A 26,770-nucleotide genomic window follows, 5' to 3' on the forward strand; every position below is an offset into this window, starting at 1 on the left:
GTTCAGTTGTAGAATGGACAGTGCCCCAATTCCAAGCCACGGGAATAGCAATAACCATCTGTGGTGCTTGCGTAGGACAGATGATCCTGGGAGGACTGGCTTTTGCCATTCGAGACTGGCATACCCTTCAGCTGGTGACTTCTGTACCATTATTTGTCCTTTTTCTTTCCTCAAGGTATAAGCTTTCTTCTTCCCTTTGTCTTAGAGGATACTGGATGCAAGATACATGGAATGAGGACATAAGAATTCTGTTTGATCCTTAGTTAACACTTGAGCACATGCTCTCCTAATAAGCGTCCAGCGTGCAGGTCAAGAAGCTGAACACGTACGGTTGTCAGATAATATCAAGGACACTCTGTTAAATTTGAAATTCAGATAGATAATACATTTGTGTGTGTGTGTAACATTCCAAATACTGCAGGAAGCATAGCTACGCTAAAAATTATCCATTGTTTATATGAAATTTCTGTTTATTTGAGATTTCTGTGCTTTTATTTACTAACCTGATAAAATACAGGGCATCTCGTTAAAGTAAAATTTCAAGTCAACAAATACTTTTCAGTGTAAGCGTGTCCAAAATATTGCATGGGACATAGTTATACTCAAGAGTTACTCATATTCACTGTTTATCTAAATTCAGATTTAACAAGGCACGTTATTTTGATTTGCCAAACCTGGTAACATCCCCCTGAATAAGATGGGGGGGCAATATGACTCCTACTCAATGTTGCCATTAGTGAAAGTGTACTGCATGGAGAGGTTATCCTTACAGTTTCCTAGTTACAGAATCAGCTGCTTTTCTATTGGCTGGCACAACAAAACAAGAGGTAGGTATCAGATGGGAGGGTAGAGGCATTTCAGGCCAAAGAATATGTGAAAAATGGGTACATGAGAATTGACTGCACCTCTCTGTCTTCTTTGATCAGGTGGCTGATGGAGTCTGCTCGGTGGCTGATTATGACCAACAAACCCGAGGAGGCCTTAAAGGCACTTAGAAAAGCTGCACTCTGGAATGGAAGGAAGAATGCTGGAGACGCCCTAACCATGGAGGTGAATAGGAAAGAGAGTTGGTTATGGGATGTAGGGGAGACACAACCTGACATATGCACTAGGTGGCGTCCGTGAGGTGAAAAAAGGGCGGGAACACAAGTCTGGCTTGGGGTCTTCTCTCCTCATTGTCCTGGTTCTCAATGGCTGTCAGCATTGTTTGAGTTAATATAAAGAGAGAGTATCCTGTTGCGGAGAACGAGACATGTATATTTTACTCAACGGGACCAGATAGCTCTTAGTGTTTCTGGTTGTAAAGATTGTGTATTTGTCTCTATGTTAGAGAAAAAGTAACAAAGACTAATCCATTTCTTTCCACTAATATTCTGACGGCCTTTTTTCAAGATAGTAAGATCGGTAGAAGGGAGGCTTAGGGACCATGCAGAATAGAGCATAAGGAGGATCACTTATTTGTTAATTAGGTCATACACTCTTTCATTAATGGTGTATTACTGAGTGCCTCCCTGGGCCACTTCTGTTCTCTCCAGGAAATACGGCATTGGCCACAACAATCCAAATCTCTGCTTTGTGGAGTTTACATTCTACTTATTACAAGTTCCAAGAGCATGACTCAGTGGAAATGCCTCAGAGAAGTCTTTTTTTTTTTTTTTTCACCCTGGGCTTGGAAGGCAGATATTGATGTGGGTCATAAAGTAAACCGTTCATCATCACGAACATATAAGTTATTTATCAAAAAATCATAATGTGCTAGGCGCTGGATCTTGACCAGCAGTGTGGTTCAGAATTCCATGTTTTAAGGAACTTTAGTATTAATAAGAGAAAAATTAATATTCATTTTTAAATTAACATGGATTATCTCTTCTTAAATTTTTAACTGTACAATACAGTATTGTTAACTCTAAGTACAATGATCTCTAAAACTTTTTCATCTTGCGTGACTGAAACTCTATACCCACTGAAATGCAATTTCCCATATCCTTTGTCCCCAGTCCCTGGTCAACCATTCCATTTATTGTCTTATTATTTTAGTATTTTATATACTTCATATAGGTGGGATCATGCAGTGTTTGTCCTTCTGTGACTGCCTTATTTAACAAAAAGTCCTCGAGACTCATCTATGGTAGTAGTATATAGCAGGATTTCCTTTTTTTATGGATGAATAATATTCTGTTGTATGTATACACCACATTTTCTTTGTCCATTCATCCACTGATGGTCATTTAGCTTGCTTCCATGGTTTGGCTGCTGTTGCAATGAACATGTGGATGCAAATACCTCTTCTCTGTTTATAATTCTTGGGGATACACAACCGGAAGCGGTGTTGCCAGATCATATGGTATTTATATTGTTAAATTTCCTGTTGGCAATGATAAGAGAATGGAGAGAAAGCTAATAGAGACAAGGAAAAAATCATCTACGCTTGTTTAATTGAAAAAGGGAAGGCTTAGGGTTTAGACAAAGAGGAACAATAAAACATTTCTGGAAACATGTTCAATGCACATCTGAAAGATTTTTCTTTTTCTTTTTCTTTTTTAATGTTTATTTATTCATTTTGAGAGGGGGAGGAGAGGCAGACAGAGGAGAGAAAGAATCCCAAGCAGTCTTATATGCTCAGTGTGGGGCCCAACATGGGGCTTGATCTCATGGCTGTGAGATCATGACTGGAGCTGAAATCGAGAGTCAGACACTTAATCGACTGAGCCACCTAGGTGCCCCGAAGGATTTTTCTTAAAACAACTTTATCGAGGTATGATTAACATACAAAAAGCTGTACCTATTTAATTTATACAACTTGGTGCATCTGATAAGCACACATCCAAACATCATTACCACTACCTATGCAATCAACATATCCATCACCTCCTAAAACTTTCTCCTGCCCTTTTTATTCATTACTTTTTGTGATAACACCCAATAATACACCTACTAATAGCAAATTTTCAATATGTAGTATAGTATTATAACTATAGACAGCCGTACAGTGGATCGTTAGGACTGATTCACCTTGCGCAACTGGAACTTTGTACTCTTTGACAAATATGTCCCCATTTCCCAAATCCCCCAGCAGCTGGCAAACACCATTCTGTTCTCTGCTTCTTTATTTCCAGTCTTACATCTTAGTCTCTAACCTTTTGTGAGTTGATTTTTGCGTACAGTGTAAGATAAGTTTCCAGTTTCATCCTTTTATATGTGAACATCCAGTTTTCCACAACACCATTTATTGATGACACTATCCTGTCCCCACTGTGAATTCTCGACACCACTGTCTAAGATCACGTGACCGCATATGCTGAGTTTATTGCTATTCCGCGCCATTGGGCTGTAGGTCTGTTTTTATACCAGTACCGTAGTCTCGGATACGGTGGTTTTGTAATATATTTTGAAATCGGAACATGTGACACCTCCAGCTTTGTTTCCGTTTAAAAATTCTTTTGATTATTAAGGGCCTTCTGTGTTTCCGTATGAATTTCCGTATTGAAGAACAGTTGACACACAATGTTACGTTAGTTTCCGGGGTACAACACAGTGAATCAACAACCTTATATATTATGCTATGCTCAACACAAATGTAGCTGTATCTGTCACCATACAACACTATTACACCATTAACTATACTCCCCATGCTGTACTTTTCTACCACATGACTTATTCATTCCACAACTGGAAACCTGTACCTCCCACTCCTCGTCATCCAATTTGCTCACCTCCCACCCCTCTGGCAGCCATCAGTCTGTTCTCTATATTTACTAATCTGTTTCTGTTTTTTTTAGTTTGTTTTGTTTTGTTGATCCCACAGATAAGTGAAAACTTGTGGTATTTGTCTTTGTCTGATTTATTTCACTTAGCGTAATATCCTCTAGGTCCATTGATGTTGCCATAAATGGTAAGATCTCATTCTTTTTTATGGCTGTATGTGCATATATGTGTATGTATACATATTTATGTATATGTATGTATATACATATACATACACATATACATACATATATATTATACACATACCACATCTTCTTTATCCATTCATTTACCAATGGGCATTTGTGTTGTTTCCATATCTTGGCTATCGTAAATAGTGTTGTAAGAAATATAGGGGTGCATATGCCTTTTTGAATTAGTGTTTTTGTTTCCTTTGAGTAAATACCCAGTAGTAGAATTACTGGATCATATGGTATTTCTATTTTTAATTTTTGAGGAACCTCCATGCTGATTTTGGCAGTGGCCACACCAATTTACATTCCCACCAACGGTGTTGTATCCTCTTATTGGATTGTTCCCTTTATCATTAGGCAATGCCCCTCTTTGTCTCTTGTTAATGTCTTTGTTTTAAAGTCTAGTTTATCTGATATAAGCATTGTTACCCCCAATTTTGTTTTTGCTTCCATTTGCATGGAATATTTTTTTCCCCATCCCTTCACTTTCAGTGTGTCCGCGTCTTTAGGTCTGAAGTGAGTCTCTTGTCAGCAGCATATGGATGGGTCTGGCTTTTTTTTTTTTTTTAATCCATTCTGCCACCCTGTGTCTTTTGATTGGAGCATCTAGACCATTTACATTTAAAGTAATTATTGATATATATGTACTTATCGCCATTTTGTTAATTGTTTTCTGGTTGTTTTTGTAGCCCTTCTTTGTTCCTTTCTTCTTCTTTTGTCCTCTTTCCTTGCAATTGATGACTGTCTTTAATGTTGTTCTTGGCTTTCTTTCCCTTTATTTTTTGTCTATTATAGGTTTTCTTATCTTTATTTTCATGAGGTTCATATATAGCATCTCAAGTATACAGTAGTCTATATTAAGTTGATGATTACTTAAGTTTGAACACAGTCTAAAAGAACTTCCTCTTTATCCCCTTCTCCACATTTTATGTATATATTGTCATATTTTACATCCTTATTTTGTGAGTTCCCGAAACTAATTCTTTACATGTAATTGATTTTACTAGTTTTGTCTTTTAACCTTCATACCAGCTTTCTAAGTGATTGCTCTACTACCTCTCCTGTAAATTTGCTTTTATTTATGAAAATGTTTTCCTTTTAGAATTTTCTCACTTCTAATTATGGTCTTTTCTTTGTCACTTAAAGAAGTCTCGTTAGCATTTCTCATAGGGCCAGTTTAGCGGTGATGAACTTTTTAAACTTTTGTTTGTCTGGGAAACTCTTGATCTCTCCTTCAATTGTGAATGATGATCTTGCGGGGTAGAGTATTCTTGGTTGTAGTGTTTTTTTTTTTTTTTCCCTCTCAGCACTTTGAATATGTCACTCCCTTCTGGCATGCAAAGTTGCTGCTGAAAAATCAGCTGATAGTCTTATGGAGTTTCCCTGGCCTCTAACTAGTGGCTTCTCTCTTGCTGCTTTTTAAAATTCTCTCTTTATCTTTAATCTTTGGCATTTTAATTGTCATGTGTTGTGAAGTGGAACTCCTTGGGTTCATCTTTTTTGGGGGCTCTCTGTGCTTCCTAAATTTAGGTGTGTTTTTCTCTGCCCGGGATAGGCAATTTTTCATCTATTGTTTCTCCAAATAAGTTTTCTACCCCTTTCTCTTTCTCTCTTCTTCTAGGATCTCTATAATGTGAATGTTTGTTCCCTTGATGTTATCTAAGAGCTCCCATAACCTATCCTCATCTTTTAAAATGCTTTTTTATTTTTGCTCTTCAGCTTGAGTGTTTTCCATTACCCTGTCTTCCAGATCACTGATATGTTCTTCTGCATCCTCTATACTGCTGTTGATTCCCTCTAGTGTCTTTTTCCATTTCAGTTATTGTATTTTTTTCCTCTGATTGGTTCTTTCTTATATTTTCTGTCTCCTCGTTGAAGTTCTTAGTGAGTTCATCTGCTCTTCTTTTCAGTCTGATGAGCGTTCTTATGACCATTACTTCGAACTCATCAGATAGATTGCTTATGTCCTTTCCTTTAGTTCTTTGTCTGAGGTTTTGTCTTGGCCTTTCATTTGGAGCATGTTTCCCTGTCTTCTAACTTTGCTTGACTTTTTGTGTTTGTTTTTATGAATTAGCTGGAACAGCCATTTCTCTGAAACTTGAAAGAATCATCTTGTGTGCGGTCAGCCCCTGGGTAGACTCTGTGTACCTCGTGCCTTTTGCTGGATGGCTGGCTGGAGCTGTGGCTGGGGATCCTGGGGCACTCCGTGCTAGGGCTGTCCTGGTGGGATGCCTGGAGCTGAAGTGGGCATGAGCCAGGGTGGTCCCACCTTGGTCCTTGGAAGGACAGCTGAAATTGAAGTGAGTGCAAGCTAGGGTATGCTGGGGAACTCTGTACAGGGGACACCGCAGCAGGTGGTTGGAGCTGAGGTGGGTGCAGTCCGGGGAGGGTCCAAGGGTACTCCGCACAGGAAGCACCCTTGAAAGTCATCTGGAGCCAAAGTGGTGCAGGCCTGGAGTGTTCCAAGGTGCTTTACACCTGTGTCATGTAGGAGAGACAGCCAGAGCTGTAGTGAGCATTGGCCAGGGGTGTCCTGGTGTGCAGCACACTGGGGCCACCTTGGTGGGATCACTGGAGCTGGTATGGGCTAGGGGCCCAGGGCTCACTGAGGCAGTAGGCTGGCTTAGGCGCCTGGACTCTGCTCCCATCTATGCTATCAAGGTGGAGGGGAAATGTAAACCCTGGTGTTCACCAGCACCTCTGACCTGGAGAGTGTTCTAACAGCAACTAGGGCTTAATCTTTTATTTTTAATAAACATAATCTTAATCTTTTATACTTTATTTTCGGTGCTCTTTTCAACTTTGGCCTTTTTTTTCCCCCTGAGCCCTAGGGCAGACAAGTCTGTTCATAGTCCTTCAGCACTGTCCCTCCTCGCTCCAGTTTGCAGTGTGACCGAGATGGGGGTTCCCTTAGCTACCGTGTCTCCATCTGTCTTGCCATTCTCCGTGTGGTCTTCCTGTCATTTGTTGTGCAGAAGCTGTTCAGTCAACCCTCAGTTCTTCTTCAGGATCAATTTCTCTAAAAATAGGTATAGATTAGTGTGCCCTGTGGAGGAAAGTGAGTTCAGGGTCTTCCTATGTTGTCACCTTGGACTGGAACTCAGGATTGTTTTCTTCCTTCTCCCCCTCCCCTCCTCCTTCTTCTTTTAAAAACATTTATTTGAGGGCTACCTGGGTGGCTCGGTCGGTTAAGCAACCGACTTCAGCTGGGGTCATGATCTTGCGGCTGGTGGGTTCACGCCCCACATCAGACTCTCTGCTGTCAGTGCAGAGCCTGCTTCGGATCCTCTGTCCCTCTCTCTCTCTCTGACTCCCACTCTCTCTCTCAAAGATAAACAAACAAACAAATACATACATACATACATACATACATACACAAACATTAAAATTTTTTTAAAAATTTGACATTTCATCATGCAAAGGATTTGATGCAATTTACAACATTCATATATGTGAATCATTTGTGAGGGAAATAGAAATCAAAATTAAAAAAAACATTAAGACTGTAGAAAGAATAACACTAACACATAGACAAAAAAATATGTATATTCTCTAATATGTTCTGAATCTGTCCAACCATTTCTCAACTCCATTTTTACTACTGCATTCCAAATCCTTCTTCCCTCTGGCTAGCTTCTCTCCCACCTCCATTGTTGCCCCATTCTCATCCATTGTTTAGAAAGAAGCCAGAGGATCCTTCAGAAATGTAAGCCTGATCCTGTTAACCACCTCGCTCCTGCTTAACGGCCTCTACAGACTCCCTCTTGCATTTAGGATTAAAGTCATGTCCTTAAATATGGCCCACTAAGCTTTTTGTGGTCTGGTGCTGACAACCTCCAGTGGCCGTTGTTGATTTTGAGCTGCCCAGTATCCATTTGTACTTCCAAATTGCAACCTGGTTTTCTTTTAGGGAATCATCTCTTTCCCGTTGGACACCGTCTGGTGGAACCGTCAGTCAGGTGCCATGTTTTTTTTCTAGGCATGGGGCAAGAATTTTTTTTTTTTTTTTTTTTTTTTGCAAGCATGTCTTAAGGGCAAGGCCAATTGATGGTCCAAGAATGTGAACGTTGGTGAAAGTTGACATCCAAGGGGCAAGCACCCAGACCTGGCCATTCTTTTTTTTTTTTTTTTTTTTTCAACATTTTTTATTTATTTTTGGGACAGAGAGAGACAGAGCATGAACGGGGGAGGGGCAGAGAGAGAGGGAGACACAGAATCGGAAACAGGCTCCAGGCTCCGAGCCATCAGCCCAGAGCCTGACGCGGGGCTCGAACTCACGGACCGCGAGATCGTGACCTGGCTGAAGTCGGACGCTTAACCGACTGCGCCACCCAGGCGCCCCCCAGACCTGGCCATTCTTACTACAAGACTCTTCCTGGACTTCCTGCTCCCTAGCACTTTGTAGATTCCCAAATCCTACCTATTTGGAAGCCTTTCCATCAATTCAGGATTGTTTTCTCTATCTCTGTAAGGAATGCCATTAAGATTTTGATAGGGATTGTATTAAATCTGTAGGTTACTTTGGGTACGATGGGTGTTTTTTTTTTCAGTTTACTTATTTATTTTGAGAGAGAAACAGTGTGAATGGGAGACGGACAGAGAGACAGGGAGACAGAGAATCATAGGCAGGTGCCATACTGCCAGCACAGAGCCCAACACAGGGCTTGAACTCATGAAACTGCGAGATCATGACCTGAGAGATCATGACCTGAGCCATAACCAAGAGTCAGATGCTTACCTGACTGACCCAGCCAAGCACCCCTGGGTGTTTTAATAATATGAACTTTTTCAGTCCATGAACATGGGATGTATTCCCTTTTTTCCTATGTCTGCTTTAATTTCTTTCTTCAGTGCTTATGATTTTCAGTATACAAGTCTTTTGTTCCCTGGCTAAGTTTATTCCTAAGGACTTTGTTTTTTTTAATGTTTTATTTATTTTTGAGAGAGAGAGAGAGAGAGAGTGCACGAGTGGGGGAGGGACAGAGAGAGAGGGAGACACAGAATCCAAAGCAAACTCCAGGCTCTGAGCTGTCAGCACAGAACCGGACGCGAGGCTTGAACTCACGAGTCATGAGATCATGACCTGAGCCGAAATCGAACACTTAACCTAGTGAGCCACCCAGGCACCCCAGGACTTTATTATTTTTGAAGCTATTGTAAACAGATGTTTTCTTAATTTCATTTTCAGATAGTTTGTTGCTGGTGTATAGAAATGCAACTGGTTTTTATGTTTTGACTTTGTATCTTGAAACTTTACTGAATTCATTTATTAGTTCTAACAGTATTTTGGAGGTGTCTTTAGGGTTTTCTACATATAAGACGATGTCATCCACCAGTGGAGATAATTACTTCTTCCCTTCTGATTTGGGTGCCTCATGTTTCTTTTTCTTACCTAATTGCTCTGGCTAGGACCTCCCAACCCTATGTTGATTTAAAGCGGCATTCTTGTCTAGGAAAAGCTTTCAGTTTTTCACCATTGAGTATCATATGAGCTGTGGGCTTCTCATAGATGGCCTTTAAGGTAAGTTCCTTCAATACCTTGTTTCTTGAGAGTTTTTTTTTGTTTTTTTGTTTTTTTGTTTTTTTGTTTTTATCGTGGATGTGTGTTGAATTTTGTCAAATGTTTTTTTACATCTATTGGGGTGACCGTATGATTTTTTTTAATGTTTATTTATTTTTGAGAGAGAGAGAGAGGATCTGAAGCAGTCTCTGTGCTGACAGCAGAGAGCCCGATGCAGAGCCCAAACCCACGATTTATAATATCATGACCTGAGCTGAAGTCAGATGCTTAACTAAGCGAGCCACCATGGCGCCCCGAAATGATCATGTGATTTTTAACCTTCATTCTGCTAATGTGGTGTATCACATTTTTAAAATTTGCTTATGATGGGGCGCCTGGGTGGCGCAGTCGGTTAAGCGTCCGACTTCAGCCAGGTCACGATCTCGCGGTCCGTGAGTTCGAGCCCCGCGTCAGGCTCTGGGCTGATGGCTCGGAGCCTGGAGCCTGTTTCCGATTCTGTGTCTCCCTCTCTCTCTGTCCCTCCCCCGTTCATGCTCTGTCTCTCTCTGTCCCAAAAATAAATAAATAAACGTTGAAAAAAAAAATTTAATAAAAAAAAAAATTTGCTTATGTTGAATTATCCTTGCATCCCAGGAATAAATTCCACGGCTTCATGGTATGCAGTGTGCTGTTGAAGTTGGTTTACTAATATGTTGCTGATAATTTTTTTTACCTTTGTTCATCAGGGATATTGGCCTGTAGTTTTCTTTTCTTCTGGTGTCTTTGTCTGACTTTGGTATCAGAGTCATACTGCCCTCATGAAACAAATTTGTTAGTGTTTCCTCTTATTCTATTTTTGGAAAAGTTTGAGAGGGATCGGTGTTAATAATTTACATGTTTGTTAGAATTCGCCTGTGAAGCTGTCTGGTGTTAGGCTTTTATTTCTAGGATACTTTTTATTAGTGTTTCAATCTCCTTATTAGTTATTTGCTTCTTCAGGTTTTCTATTCTTCTTGATTCCATTTTGGTAGCTTGTATACTTCCAGGAATTTATCCATTTCTTCTAGGTCATCCACTTTTTGGCATGTAATTTTTTATTATAGTCCCTTATGATCTTTTTTTAATTTCTGTGGCATCAGTTGTGATGTCTCCTCTTTCATTTCTGATTTTATTTGTTTGAGTCTTCTCTCTTTTCTTTTTATTATTTTTTTTTATTTAAAAAAAATTTTTTTTTCAATGTTTTTAATTTATTTTTGGACAGAGAGAGACAGAGCATGAACGGGGGAGGGGCAGAGAGAGAGGGAGACACAGAATCGGAAACAGGCTCCAGGCTCTGAGCCATCAGCCCAGAGCCTGACGCAGGGCTCGAACTCACGGACCGCGAGATCGTGACCTGGCTGAAGTCGGACGCTTAACCGACTGCGCCACCCAGGCGCCCCTGTTCATCTTTTTTTTAAAAGAATCAACTCTCTTATCGATATTTTTATTTTGTTTCCCCCCCCCCCCCTAATTCGTGTTTGTGCATTTGAAGAAGGAGTCACCTCCTCCAGTCTTTACAGTCTGGCTTTGGCAGGAAACATAAACCCTCCACCAGTCACCATGGGTGGGATTCTGGGGAGACTAGTGAGCAGGGTTCATCAGCGAGCCAGCTGTCTGGGTCCGTGGATGTGTGGACCATTTGCCAGAATCTGCAGGTGGGTCCACTGCTAGGTTCACGAATAGATAGGTAAGGTTATGGGCTTGATAAAGCCTCTTTGAAATAAAGCAAGGGTGGTATGTGAATACCGAAGAGGGAGACATAACCTGGATCACAGATGTGTAGGAACTTAATGCTACTCGAAGGTAGTTACATTTGAAATGGGTCTTACAGGTTAAGGAAGAACTAGCCAGGTTTAAACCAGGCAGGGATAGGGGCACCTGGGTGGCTCAGTCGGTTAAGCAGCCCACTTCGGCTCAGGTCATGATCTCTCGAAGTCTGTGAGTTCAAAGCCCTGCATCAGGCTCTGTGCTGACTGCTCGGAGCCTGGAGCCTGCTTCGGATTCTGTGTCTCCCTCACTCTCTGCCCCTCCCTCCCTCTCTCTCAAAAATAAATAAATATTATTAAAAATTTTTGCAATTTAGAGGAGTCCAGATGACTGCAGAGGGGCTGAGCCAGTGGTGTGCTGGTAAATGTTTAGCACCTAACATTATAGGAGGAATAAAAAAATCCATAGATCTCAAATTTGTGGTGATTGTCAACTTCTATAGTATGAACACCACCACCATTGTCAGTCAAAGCCACGAGCATCATGGCAACTGCTTCACAAACTATCTAAAAATTTAACGAGGGGCTTTTGTGAATTCGTACCCACTGATTCCAGGACACCAATGGGCAAGACTTCAGACAGGAGGCTACTGCATGCTTTCCACCCCAGCGTGGTGTTATGATTGGCACAGTTTTTTTTATTTACTAGCAAAGGAAAATCAGAGAAACAGATGCGTTTAAAAACCAAAGATCCAGCGGGCTCTCCGTTTGAATAGAGGCTTCCTCTTCCTTGAATAAGAATTTTTTACCAGGTAGGAGTAGCTCCTTTAGTGCCCACAAATGACCTCGCATTGCCTCCCTCAATTCTTCTGGAAACATCTCTGCTTTCTCACTAAAAATGAATGGCCTTGGTGAAGTAACGTCAGTGTCTCCCAGACTTTTACTCCGATATCGGCTGTGATTTGAGGCCAACCTTACAGGTACAACAGGCCTCATCTGGCCCAAGTTTAAGGTGTCCTTGGAGCCCATTCCTAGAACGCCCCTGTGATAGTGGCCGGTGGTCCTGGGTTTTTGAGTGTTAGATGCAGGAAGGAGATGCTATCATTACTCTTCTCTTCCAAGAGGGTAAGTCCAGCATTTTGCTGCTTGAGTGAGCTCTGCAACTCGAAGACATTCTTGATCTGGTTAGTCTTCATTTGATGGGGGGGCGGGGGGGGTATTTTCCCAAGTCCCTTCTTCATGGAATTCTTCCAGTGGACTTCATGGTATTGCTTCATTTTTTTAAAGTTTATTTTGAGAGAGAGAGAGAGAGAGAGAGAGAGAGAGAGAGAGAATGAGCAAACAGGGAAGGGGCAGAGAGAGAGAGAATCCCAAGCAAGTTCCGGGCTGTCAGTGCAAAGCCTGATGCCAGGCTTGAACTCACGAACCCATGAGATCATGACCTGAGCCAAAATCAAGGTTCGGTCACTCAACCGACGGAGCCACCCAGGTGCCCCAGTATTGTTTCATGTGTAAAAGTGAGATGAGAATTAAGTTGATAGTATCTGAATATTTCAGAAATAATTAAGTATCCGAGGTGTGTTGGGGAGAATTCCATATGTATGTTTGCAACCTCACATATGGCTAGAAAATCCTCGCGAGGGGTGCCTGGGTGGCTCAGTCAGTTGAGCGTCTGACTTCAGCTCAGGTCAGGACCTCACGGTTTGTGGGTTTGAGCCCCGTGTTGGGCTCTGTGCTGACAGCGCAGAGCCTGGAGCCTGTTCCGGATTCTGTGTCTCCCTCTCCCTCTGTGCCCCTCCCCTGCTCACACTCTGTCTCTGTCTCAAAAATAAATATTTAAAAAAATTTTTTTAGAGAAAAGAAAATCCTCATGAAAAGGGTGCTATTATCTTTCTTCACCTATTTCTTCTTGTTCTTCTTATGCTTCTCATTCTTCTCGTTCTCTTCCTCCTCCTCCTCCTTCATTTTCCTGATGACAGGGACATTGGGGTTTAGAAATATTTAATCACCTTGGGCACGGTATATACCCAGCATGTTGCAGGACCATTAAATAACTCCAAATTATCACCAGCTCAGGTATAAATTATTCTACACCAAGACCCCACCCTGGTTTCATCCTCAAGTTTAATTCTAGGCATCCCATTCATGGAGACACAATATTCCAGGATTTCCCTCAAAAAGACTTAAAAAAAATTTTTTTTTCAATGTTTATTGATTTTTGAGAGACAGAGACAGAGTGTGAATGGGGGAGGGTCAAAGAGAGGAGACACAGAATCCGAAGCAGGCTCCAGGCTCTGAGCCGTCAGCACAGAGCCCGACGTGGGGCTCGAACCCACGAACCATGAGATCGTGACCTGAGCTGAGGTTGGAACTCAACAGACTGAGCCACCCAGGGGCCACTCAAAAAGACTTGAAGAACCAGAATAAAGATTCTCAGGAAATGTCATTGTTCCTGAGATAAACAGTTTCTCTGCAAGGACAGCCGGGAATCCAGCTCAGCTCCCAAGTCTTTTGTGCCCATTTAGCATAAATGGAGCTTTGGACCTTAAGCCAAGTGACTTGCATTTGATTCCCTTTCTGGTCTGAATATCTAACATACTCATCCGTTTTCATGCTCTGCAGCCCACTCAGATCTAGTGTTTAAAAAGTCCTTGTTGTGGGGCGCCTGGGTGGCTCCCTCGGTTAAGCAACTGACTTCAGCTCAGGTCACGATCTCGCGGTCCGTGAGTTGGAGCCCCGCGTCGGGCTCTGTGCTGACGGCTCAGCGCCCGGAGCCTGCTTCCGATTCTGGGTCTCCCTCTCTCTCTGCCCCTCCCCCTCCTCGTGCTCTGTCTCTCTTGTGTCTCAAAAATAAATACACGCTTAAAACAAAAATTTTTTTTAAAAAAGTCCTTGTTGCTACGTAATTATCCTAAAGCTCCTTTCACGCCTTGATTCACCTTTCACATGCAAGGGCATCTTTGGTGTCTCTATCTCCTACTAAATATAATAGCAAGTGGCCTAGCTTATCCTCCGTGAGGGGCCTCCTGGCGCCTACATTTTGTGACAACTGAACAGTTTCTTGTTGCCATCGTTCTTAAAGGTTTTGAGGTCCAGCATGCAAGAGGAGCTAGAGGCAGCACAGAAAAAAATTTCTCTGCGTGATATATTCCGCACGCCTACACTGCGCAGGAGGATCTGTTTGATGTCCTTCGTGAGGTGGGTTTCACGTTGTGCCTGAAGAATATTCAAATGGTGAAGACGTGAATCTATTCCTGTCCAAGGGTACAACCCGTTGCGGGGACAGATTTTGAGATAAAACATGGGGGTGCTATAAAGATAACTGCATCTTGGGGCGCCTGGGTGGCGCCGTCGGTGGAGCGGCCGACTTCGGCCGGGTCACGATCTCGCGGTCCGTGAGTTCGAGCCCCGCGTCGGGCTCTGGGCGGACGGCTCAGAGCCTGGAGCCTGCTTCCGCTTCTGGGTCTCCCTCTCTCTCTGCCCCTCCCCCGTTCATGCTCTGTCTCTCTCTGTCCCAAAAATAAATAAAAAACATTAAAAAAAAAAAAAAAAGATAACTGCATTTTTAGGGGCACCTGTGTGGCCCAGTTGGTTAAGCCTCTGATTCTTGGTTTCGGCCGGGGTCATGATCTCACAGTAGTGGGATCGAGCCCCATATCGGGCTCTGCAATGACAACGTGGAGCCTGCTTGGGATTCTCCCTCCCTCTCTCTCTGCCCTTCCCCCTACTCTCTCTCTCTCTCAAATAAATAAACATTAAAAAAAAAGATAATTGTATCTTTTAGTTAAGGAAAGACTGACCCAGAATTAATTGTACAGTGAGTTTTATTTATTACATCACCTGCAAGGCTCATCAGCTGGAAACTGAGGCTGTGAACTTCAATCACAGTAAAGACTTTGGCTGGATGTTTCTTCACTTGTTCTTTCCCACTTTAATTGAGCTAAAACTATAAACAGGAAAGTGCACAAACGTATACTGTTCGATGAATATTTATATATGCGTACACGCAACAATCGCCCAAATGACGATATAGAAAAAGAAATCTAAAACCCTAGAAAGCCTCATTATGTATTCTTAATAACTGTACTCTCACCCACCAAAAAGGGGTAACAATTATGACCTCCATCATCATGCAGTATTTTATGACAGTTTTTAAATCATTACCATGTAGAATATTCTATAAAACAGACCGTGCCTTTTTACCACCAACCACTGGCTGCCTGTCTGACAATATTTACGATTGTCATTTGTAGAATAAGGTCTAAACTTCATGACGTCTATCTTTTTCTTTGGTTCCACAGATTTTCAGTCTACATGTCTTTTTATGGCCTGGTTCTCCACATCCAGCACATTGGAAGCAATGTTTTCCTGTCCCAGTTTCTCTTTGGCCTAGTCAACATCCCATCCAGTTATATTGCGGTTTTGGCACTGAATCATATAGGCCGTCGAATGTGCCAGATGATTTTCTTTTTCTTCCTTGGAATCTCCATTCTGATCACCACATTTCTGCCCAAAGGTGAGAAAAGAGCACAGGTTGAAGAAAGGAAATAGCTCAGGGACTCAGGGACTGTGCTCAAACAAGGAAAGGGAGATGTTTCTAATGATCCCCTAAAACCAATCTGAGGATTTAGGACAATTCTACCATTAACGTGGTGGCTGGGAAAGAGTCAAAGGTCAGTACACGTTGGCTCAGACGTATGGCTATCCTCATCACATGTGAGAAGTATCTGGTAATTGGTACCATTTCTTCCTAAAAGTTTCTCTAGGAGAGCAGTGGACCACTTGCCCTTTGGCTATGACCAATCACGCTTGTAATTCTAAATGATGGTATTGTGTCCATTATATATAATTGTGTCCCATATGAGGACACAATTTACCATCACTTCCTCTGCCTGGTTGCTTTCTGGTTACTACAGCTTCAGTGACAATTTACTCCCTGATGTCTAGTCTTGTATGAGGTCACCATCACTGCCATCCGCGTGTTGGGAACTTTTTGACTTCAAGGAAATCAAAGTACCTTGTCTTCAGGTGGAGAAGTATACCATAAGAATAAGCAGTTAAGGAGTTAAAGCCTCTCTTAGAATCAATTTCGCTAAATGAAATGATCATATGTAATGAATGGGGGAACCCAGGTGGTCCCACGCTTCAACCCCCAGAAAAGTTGTGCACTTTACAGTATCCCAGATGGACAGCTGTGTCCTGATCCTGGATGTCAGCAATGATACATGTTTGCTGCTGGACTACACAGCTTACTCCAATGTTATATAACGGTTTCATGAAATTTTTTAAAATTATCGAATACAAAACTGAACCCTGAAATTTTCTTCCAGAGGTCTCCAAAGTCCAACTATTTTTTCCCTAATACGGGTCTTTATTCTTAAATCTTCAAATATTACTCTAGATCAGGATGCCTGGGTGGCTCAGTCGGTTAACTGTCCGACTTCGGCTCAGGTCACGATCTCACGGTTGGTGAGTTCGAGCCCCACGTCGGGCTCTGTGCTGACAGCTCAGAGCCTGGTGCCTGCTTCGGATTCTGTGTCACCCTCTCTCTCTGCCCCTCCCCTGCTTATGCTCTGTCTCTCACTCTCACAAATAAATACACATTAAAAAAGATTTTAACACATAGCACTCTAGATCGAGTTCCACTCCAGCTTATCCGTACCATAAAACTCCTGTTCTTATTTTTTTTTTAATGTTTATTTGTTTTTGAGAGAGAGACAGAAAGAGAGTGAGTGAGAGGGGGAGGGCAGCGGGAGAGGGAGACACAGAATCCAAAGGAGGTTCCAGGCTCTTGAGCTGTCTGTACAGAGCTTGACACGGGGCGCGAACCCACGAACCATGAGATCATGACCTGAGCCGAAGTCAGACGCTTAACCGACCGAGCCACCCAGGTGCCCCGAAACTCCTGTTCCTTTATTATTCTACTGCAGTACTAGCCCTATGTCAATATTGTGTACCCAGGGCTTAAACTTCTCAAGGATGTGGATAAGTTTCACATCCTTCAGTAATTATTCATATCACAGTCCTACTTTGTACATGCAAGGCAGAGGGAGACACTGGACAGAATTAATGAAAGCAAACTCACGTTCCCCTCTCCATCTTTGGCAAATCTCTGCCATGTAAGAGAGAGGTAATGAAAATAACTCAGGTTTTTTCATCTCTGTTGAAGTTGTAACATACAGATCGGTCACATTTCTCGGCTACTGGTCACTAGCCATTCTCTGCCCTGTGCGCTTTCCCTGCGATGCGTCTAACACATGCGAATATTCTAATTGTGTCTTTCTCATTTATCATTTGGTGGATAGTGGTTCCTTTGGCTCTAATTTTCTTCCCGAGTCTCACTGGTCTTCCTCTCCAGAAATGCAGACCCTGCGTCTTTCTTTGTCATCCCTGGGAGTCAGTGTTTCTGCGGCAGCTATTGTGAGTTCTTCTACCCATGGAAACGAACTAATCCCTACCATAATCAGGTACAAATCTCATGGAAGGTCCCATAAGGGGCAACACAGACCATTCCCAGCTAGTGAACATTTATAGCAGGAAGAAAACTGAGTCATTATCCAAAGCATCAGTTATAATAGCATTGGCAGTAACGAAAATTGCAGCCGGAAATTATTAAAATCTGTTTTGGCAAGGCACCGTGTTGAGTTTTCTAACGTATCCCCTCACCTAATCTATTGAACCACGAAAGCCACTGAACTACGGATAAGAGTAGTTTTTAAATAATGAAAATCTGTCCTAATGGCACTTGAAAAAAGTTGCCAGCAAATGACAGAGCATATTTGAAATGTAAGAGTATATTGTCAACCTTCATGTATCTAAGCACTGTTGTGGTACCTCCCATAATCAAAGCAAAATAATAAATCGCCAATTACATGTGTGGATTTATACCAAATTATTTTTGTATTGTTTGCACCCCAAGGGCAACTGTTACAGGAATCCTGGGGATTGCTGCTTATATTGGGGCAGCGCTGTCTCCCCTCTTGATGATCCTAACTGTGTATTCCCCCCATCTGCCCTGGATCACGTATGGAATCTTCTCCATCCTCGCTAGTCTTATTGTCTCACTCCTTCCTGAAACCAGGAATCAACCTCTGCCCGACTCCATCCAGGATGTGGAAAAGGAGTGAGTAAACCCCCTGGCTGTCCCTGAGGGGAGCTGTGTGCTCTAGGTCTGTAGTGAGGAAGGCAAGCCATCATTCAGGGTCACTGTCCCCAGGGAAAGATTTATGAACATTTCTTTTTTAAGTAAGCCAAATGCCCAATGTGGGACTTAAGCAAGCCAAATGCCCAAGATCGAGAGTTGCCTGCTCATACTGACTGAGCCAGCCAGCTGCCCCTCCCAGGGAAAGATTTAGACCTGGGCTGTTCCATGTGGCCAGTGCCTCTGGTTTAGCTATAGCCTCATCATTCCTGCCACTAACCTCAGACTCCCCCATGGCTCCCTAGATCAGTAGGTTTAGTGGTTGCAGGGGCCAACATTAGGTGACCTTGTGTGACATACACATGCCTGAAGGCATTTCACAAGCATGCACACATCCAAACACCAGACTCTCATCCCTCAGACCCTGGCAGCCCCCAGCTCGGGGAGTGCAGTCAGCTCCCCGGGGCTGCCGATTCCTGTAGGCCTAAGGACTGTCCTGGCCACTGAAGAAATCTGAACGAGATCAGGGAGAGGACCTGAGCCCCTCCCACACATGACAATACATCTCAGAGAAGTCCTGTTATGTGGTCTGTGACATTCAGACCATCTGGGTCCACTAGGAATGAACCTGTTAAGAAAAGAAGGAAAGTAGTAAACCTAAGTATTTTTAAGTGATCAAGAATTGGAGAGAATTTTAAAACTTTGCATACTGCCCTTGCCTTTTCCAAATCCCTTTGGCGTCCGGATCCCCTGTCGTCCAAAAGTGAGAATCGAAACTACCAAAGCTGCCCTCCCAGATCCTGCCCCGGAAACTTGGTCTTCAGAAAATTTACTCAAACCCTTGGGGCAGGGGTCACGGATTTTATCAAAACTGGTGGGTCAAGAATCAGCTTGCTCTGGAGAATGCAGGACATGTACGCTGACTTGAGGTCTTCTCACTTTTGTGCTTGTTTGTTGGTCTCATTGTGTTTTTACCAGGAGAAAAGCCTCAAGAAAAGTAAAGCAGGAAGATCCCTTCATGAAAGTGACACAGTTTTAAGGAATTCCAGGAAATAACTGCCACTCAAAGAGTAAGATAGAAGAAGGAAAATCAGGACTGTCCCCAGAAATTGGAAAAGTTTGTAAAATAAAATAAAAAGATAGAATGGAATAACAGATCCCATCTACGATTGCAGGACTAAGTAACTATGGATAAAATATCTACAATCAATCAAAATAAGAAGTTTGAGAAAAGTCGTAATACTTTTGAAAAAAGATTTTATTATCCAAGTCTAGTTGACATACAACGTTATATTCATTTCAGGTACACCACATAGTGATACAATTCTGTATATTAAAAGTCATAATATTTTTAAAGGAATCATAGTAAAATATATGTAAAATTGTAGACCTCCAGCATGTTTCTGGATAGAAAGATGGGATAGTATTAAAGACACTGATTCTTGATTCCAAAACCAGACAAAGACCCCACTAAAAAGGAGAACGACAGACCAAGATCCCTGATGAACATGGATGCAAAAATTCTCAACAAGATACTAGCCAGCCGGATCCAATAATACATTAAAAGAATTATTCACCACGATTAAGTGGGATTTATACCTGGGATGCAGGGCTGGTTCAATATCCACAAGTGAATCAATGTGATACATCACATCAATAAAAGAAAGGACAAGAACCACGTGGCCCTCTCAATAGATGCAGGGAAAGCATTTGACAAAATACAGCATCCTTTCTTGATGAAAACCCTCAAGAAAGTAGGGATAGAAGGATCATACCTCAAGATCATAAAAACCATATACGAGAGACCCACCGCTAGTATTATCCTCAATGGGGAAAAACTGAGAGCTTTCTCCCTAAAGTCAGAAACATGACAGGGATGCCCTCTCTTGGCACTGTTATTCAGCATAGTGTTGGAATTCCTAGCCTCAGCAATCAGACAACACAAAGAAGTAAAAGGCATCCAAATCGGCCGGGAGGAAGTCAAACTTTCGTTCCTCGCGGATGACATGATACTCTATGAAAAACCGAAAAAAATCCACCAAAAACTGCTAGAACTGATCCATGAATTCAGCAAAGTCGTAGGAAATAAAATCAATACACAGAAATTGGTTGCATTCCTAGACACCAATAATGAAGCAACAGAAAGAGAAATCAAGGACTCAGTCTTTGACAAAGCAGGAAAGAATATCCCATGGAAAAAAGACAGTCTCTTCAGCCAGTGGTGTCGGGAAAACTGGACAGCGGCACGCAGAAGAATGAATCTGGACCCCTTTCCTACACCAGACACAAAAATAAACTCAAAATGGTTGAAAAACCTAAACATAAGGCAGGAAACCATCAAAATCCTCGAGGAGAAAGCAGGCAAAAACCTCTTTGACCCTGGCTGCAGCAACTTCTTACTCAACGCGTCTCCGGAGGCAAGGGAAACAAAAGCAAAAATGAACTATTGGGAACCTCATCAAAATAAAAAGCTTCTGCACAGTGAAGGAAACATTCAGCAAAACTAAAAGGTAACCATCAGAATGGGAGAAGATATTTGCAAATGACATATCAGTTAAAGGGTTCGTATCCAAAGTCTATAAAGAACTTCTCAAACTCAACACCCGAAAAACAAATAATCCAGTGAAGAAATGGGCAAAAGACATGAATCGACACTTCTTCAAAGAAGACATCCAGATGGTTAACAGACACGTGAAAAAATACCCGTCACTCAACATCAGGGAAATACAAATCAAAAGCACAATGAGATACCACCTCACACCTGTCAGAATGGCTAACAGGAACAACTCAGGCAACAACAGATGTTGGCAAAGATGAGGAGAAAGAGAAACCCTTTTGCACTGCTGATGGGAATGCAAACTGGTGCGGCCATTCTGGAAAACAGTATGGAGCTTCCTCAGAAAATTAAAAATAGAACTACCCTACGACCCAGCAATTGTACTACTAGGTATTTATCCAAGGGATGCAGGTGTGCTGTTTCGAAGAGGCACATGCACCCCCATGTTTATAGCAGCACAATCGACAATAGCCAAAGTATGGAAAGAGCCCAAATGTCCATCGACGGAAGAATGGATAAAGAAGATGTGGCATACACATACAATGGAGTATTACTGGGTGATCAAAAAGAATGAAATCTCACCATTGGCAACAACGGGGTTGGAACTAGAGGCTATTGTGCTAAACCAAATAAGTCAGTCAGAGAAAGGCAAATATCATATGACTTCACTCATATGTGGAATTTAAGGTACAAAACAGATGGACATAAGGGAGGGAAGCAAATATAATATAAAAACAGGGAGGGGGACAGACCCTAAGAGACTCTTAAATATAGAAAACAAATGAGCATTGATGGAGGGGTTGTGGCTGCGGGGGTGGGCTAAATGGGCAAGAGGCATTGAGGAAGACACTTGGGATAAGCACTGGGTGTTATATGTAGGGGATGAATCACCGGATTCTACTCCTGAAATCATTATTGCACAACATGCTAACTAACTTGGAGGTAAATTAAAAAAAAAAAAAAAGACATTGCTTCTGCTTCAATTAGTGGTAGAGGAGTTGATGGAGTAATTACCATGGAAAACTCCATTCTTTTGGAACAGCTCAGAAAAGAGTTCCAAGTGTAACTGCAAATTAATACTAGACAAGCTGATTCGGGAAAATGAGGCTCATAGAGGGAGGGTGGGGCAGGTTTTGGGGGCAGCGTTTGCCAGAATGAGATGCGAGTGTCTAAACACCAATAGCAGATGGATTTGCAAATCAAAAGAAGACCACGGGGTGCCTGGGTGGCTCAGCCCCTTACTCAGTTCAGGCCATGACCTCACAGTTCTTGAGTTCGAGGCCCCGCATTGGGCTCTTGTGGTGTCAGCACAGAACCTGCTTCAGATCCTCTGTCCCGCTCTCTCTCTGTCCCTCCTGCACTCGTTCTCTCTCTCAAAAATAAAAAAATAAACTTTAAAAAGAAAAATCAAAAGAAGTCCAGAACAATACGGTAGCATGTGTAATACTTAAAACTTGATGATTTGGGCATCGTAAATCACTAGTAGAAATCGATGATTACATAAGTGCCATTAACTCACTTTATAAATAAATGCTTAATAATTTCATTTTATTCTCTAAACCAAAAAAATATATTCCATGTAATTAAAAAGATAAGTGGAGGGGGAGCCTGGGTGGCTCAGTCAGTTAAGCCTCTGTCTTCGGCTCAGGTCATGATCTCGCAGTTTGTGAGTTCGAGCCCCGCATTGGGCTCTGTGCTGACAGCTCGGAGCCTGGACCCTACCTCGGATTCTGTGCTTCCCTCTCTCGCTGCTCCTCCCCTGCTCATGCTCTGTCTCTCTCTCTCTCTCAAAAATAAATAAACATTTAAAAAATTAAAAATAAAGATTTTAAATAAAAATTAAAAATAAAAATAATTTTTATTAAAAATAAATAAGTAAATAAATAAAAAGATAGGTGGAACAATTAAGCCATGTTATTCAGTACAAAACCTGCTTATGAGCTCTTGGGATTGAAAAAAATGTTCTGAATAGTCAAGCAAACGCCAGGAATGTAAGCAGAGGTAAACTGGACTGAAAACTCATTTAAAACCTCCATTGACAAGTCCTAGAGAAATAGGCAAAATCTAAAATAATATTCATAAAAGTGATAAAAGCTTTTCACTTTTAGTGCTGTCCTTTTATGAGATTTACATTTTTTGTATTCTAAGTTTAAAAAGGATAATGCAACATTTAAAAATATTCTAAGGTATCATCAAAAGTAAATTGCAAGAGAAATGAAAATTTTTCAAAATGACTATATATTAATATGTGTATCTAAAAAATATGCATAAAAATACATAATTTAGTATTAGGTAGTTAACAGCCAGGAGCATATACTTTTCAAAAGAAAAAAAAGTCTCATAATCATAAAGCTATGAAGAAGTCTACAAAGCCACTGGAATTTAAAGACAGTGAAACTAAAGTAGCATCCTTTGGTCTTTCCAAAAGACCAAAGGTTTGTAAATAGAGATCTGTCAACTGATGGCACAGTTATAAAGTAACACATGCCATTGAACGTTCAACACACAGGATGGTGTCATTATGAAGAGCTTTAAAAGTCTTTAATTGATTCAGTAATCATGTATGCGGCATGTAACAGCTCCCCGGCAATATGCTGGGAACCCGGGATACAAAGAGGAAATGAGAAAAAGAAAAACGTAAAAGCGGATGTAGCGGTTCTCAGTCCACGTGTGCACGTGCGACATCACGCTTTTATCTTCGACCCGCAACAAAATGGTACCGCGCTCAGTCCCTCCGGGCTGGTGGAAAATCGCAGATCCGTTGGTTATTTTCACAAATCCTACACATTGGAGCTATCTAGCCTCCGTCTTTAGGCTTCCTAGACCCTCAACTCAACAAGCTCTTCTCTTACTAGCTGTCCTGCAAGGCCTCTAGGTATCCCGTGGGCCTCAGAACTTGAAACAAAGTCAATCAGGCTTGGCTTTTTTTGCCTTTCTCCTGCCAAATGCCTTCCAGGAGATCAAGAGGCACAGGAATGACAACCAGCAAGATGTGGTCTATAGTCCGCAGCTCTATTCCCAGGGAGGTGGGCCAGGAAGGCTCAGACCTCACCAGAACCCCAAAGGCAATGAGAAACTGTCTTATAACAGGCATTAGCAATGTCATCACCACTTTTTTAAAAAAAATTTTAATGTTTCTTTTCATTTTTGAGAGAGGGAGAGAGAGAGAGAGAGAGAGAGAGAAAGAGAGAGCGTGCAGGCAGGGGAGGGGCAGAGAGAGCAAGGGGGACAGAGGATCCCAAGCAGGCTCCAGGCTCTGAGCTGTCAGCACAGAGCCCGACGCAGGGCTAGAACTCACGGACCTCGAGATCATGACCCGAGCCGAAGTCGGCCGCTTAACTGAGCCACCCAGGCACCCCAAAATAAATCTTTTTAATATTTTATTTATTTTTGAGAGAGAGAGAGAGAGAGCACAAGCGGGGGGGGGGGCAGAGAGAGAGGGGGACAGGGGATCCAAAGCAGGCTCCGTGCTGACAGCAGCGAGCCCCATGTGGGGCTCGAACTCATGAACCATGAGATCACGATCTGAGCCAAAGTGGGACGCTCCACCGCTTGAGCCACCCAGGTGCCCCTCAACGGACTTTTTGATTTACCACACCAAGCTTTTGTGATCATGCGATATTTTCACAAAGCTTCTCTTTCTCCACTATCTCCACGATCACTGCAGTCACCTGCTTCCCTCGACCATGGTATCCTCTACTAATACGAAGGGACTACAGGACAATCCTGGGGAAGATAGGTGGTTCCTGGAGTACACTCATCTTACTAACACACTTCGAATTATGACATTTTCCCCCTGGGCACGTCCCCGGCAATCGCGAGAACTACCACCCATGGAGAACACATCTATTCTCACAATACACTCAGCAGTATTAATCACCACTGCTTGAATGTGTATTGGTCCCCAAAGTCCCACCTACAAAATTGCATCAGTCCATTGTGCAATCTGAAAGTTATTTCCAAATCCTGCCAAAGTCAGTTTCCGACGCAATACCCCCTGGTAGCACAGTGGATGGTTCCTCGATATCCCCAAAATATGAACGAAATTCCTTGGTTGCCGTAAATTCTCCCAATACACCTTGATCAGTGCGTAACGTCTCCGGTGCTCCTCAGAAGCTGCTGGATTTTGGACTTTGCCCCAGTTCTGTTTGTTGCTGAAGGGAATAAAGTTTGACCAGAGACGTCACATCAAAGCCTTTGGATCAATACTAGGCCACACGGCATTGACCTTACCGAGGGGAGCTAGACTGTGTGCTGTAAATGTGCGAGGTCACTGATGATCTTCAGTCTGGCTCTTAAAACTGTACTGCCATCCCCTGGACTGAAACCCAGACAGAATATCCCTGATGAGTAAACTCTCAATAGCTCCTGTGGGTAACCCCTGATGGAATGATCAGATACATATGGTCCTATGGAGTGGATCTTTTTTTTTTTTTTTAATTTTTTTTTCAATGTTTATTTATTTTTGAGACAGAGAGAGACAGAGCATGAACGGGGGAGGGTCACAGAGAGAGGGAGACACAGAATCCGAAACAGGCTCCAGGCTCTGAGCTGTCAGCACAGGGCCCAACGCGGGGCTTGAACTCACGGACCGTGAGATCATGACCTGAGCCGAAGTCGGACGCTTAACTGACTGAGCCACCCAGGCGCCCCGTATGGAGTGGATCTTTAATTGGCCTGTTTAACTGTCCCATAACCTAAAGAGCCTTTACCTTAGCTTGTGTCTACGCTTCTGTGAGTTTTGTTGCCCAGGAACGGAATCACTTTCCAGAAACACAAGAGCATATGTAACTGTCTGGGGAGCAGGAGAAAAATATAATCGTCCCCAGTAGCCTGGTTCTGCAGATTGCACAAACTGGTCCATCTGAACCTGGGTGAGTGTCTCATTATCTTATTTCAATGATAAATTCAGGCTCAAGGTACAAGGCCTTTAATAGAAGTGATAGCTCCCCATATTTCTATCCCTAGCTGCTTAGCAGGTGACATAAACTCATCCCAGGAAGGGAAGTGTTTTATTATAGATTTAAAGACCACCGAAACAATCCTCACTTGCTGTGTACGTGTTCTTTCTCCATGTTCGCATCATCAGCCGAGTTCAACATAAAGAAGCTTCATAAAATCATTTTATTTTTATCAAGAGGATCTGTCAGGCACAATTCAGTCTCTTTAAAGGGACTTTGTGTGGCTGAATCCTACTCTGTGGCCACACCTGCATCCTTCCGAGGTCTTTTCAGATGGTTTCATACTTACATCCCCACTTGGTGTATAAAGATGTTTTTCTGGTAATATCTGGATTTGGTATTTCTTTAGAACCCAATCCTAAATTTTAGCTCACTTGCTGTCTAGAAAACTGTCATGTCCTGGATCTTCTTACTTTACTAGTTCTTGATTCAATTTGTTTCTCTCCCTTCACTTTTTCCTAAAATCAGCAAGAAGAAACCAAATGGCTTCTTCAATGTTTCACTTGAAAATATCTTAGCTATGTCACCCAGCTCATGAAGCTTATTGTCTGCTTTCCATGTATCAGTAGGGACAGTATTGCTAAGCTTTCTGCCCTAGATAATAAGAAGCCTCGTTCTTCCAGTTTCCAATAAGATTTTTCTTGCTTTTCTTTAGGAGCTCGCTAGCAACCAATTCAAAGTGAAAATTCTATGAATTCTGGGAGTGACATCAACTAGATGACAGAATAAGGAGCCCTAGACCTGCCTTCCTCACAGAGTTAACAGCGACCAAATGACAAAATTCCTCCTGTGAGAATTCAAAAGCCAGCTAGAAGATTCCTGCACCCCACATGACCATGAGGCCAACTGCATCAACCAGTAGGGAATTCCTCACGGTCTCCACTCTGGCTGGTCAGGGTCCCTCCCCACACTTAACACTGGGGTGCAT

At 42.4% G+C, this 26,770-nt stretch overlaps 1 protein-coding gene across 4 annotated transcripts in view; it reads left to right on the forward strand.

Annotated features, from left to right (window-relative positions):
* The window catches only part of LOC131488049 (organic anion transporter 7-like), a 39,452-nt gene extending 15,470 nt beyond the window's left edge, over window positions 1-23,982 (forward strand). For 2 of the 4 annotated variants that reach the window (XM_058689368.1, XM_058689367.1), the window contains 7 exons: window positions 7-175; window positions 927-1,050; window positions 14,266-14,381; window positions 15,485-15,699; window positions 17,542-17,650; window positions 18,103-18,306; window positions 19,303-23,982. In XM_058689368.1, coding sequence (XP_058545351.1) covers window positions 7-175; window positions 927-1,050; window positions 14,266-14,381; window positions 15,485-15,699; window positions 17,542-17,650; window positions 18,103-18,306; window positions 19,303-19,363 — 998 coding nt within the window. In that variant the 3' untranslated portion in view covers window positions 19,364-23,982. Of the gene's footprint in view, window positions 1-6; window positions 176-926; window positions 1,051-14,265; window positions 14,382-15,484; window positions 15,700-17,541; window positions 17,651-18,102; window positions 18,307-19,302 lie in introns of those variants that run through there. The other 2 variants (XM_058689369.1, XM_058689370.1) reach the window with 2 other exon arrangements.
* The last annotated feature ends 2,788 nt before the right edge of the window (window positions 23,983-26,770 follow it).

Source organism: Neofelis nebulosa, chromosome 10 (genome assembly GCF_028018385.1).
Source record: "Neofelis nebulosa isolate mNeoNeb1 chromosome 10, mNeoNeb1.pri, whole genome shotgun sequence".
Taxonomy (NCBI): Eukaryota; Metazoa; Chordata; class Mammalia; order Carnivora; family Felidae; genus Neofelis; species Neofelis nebulosa.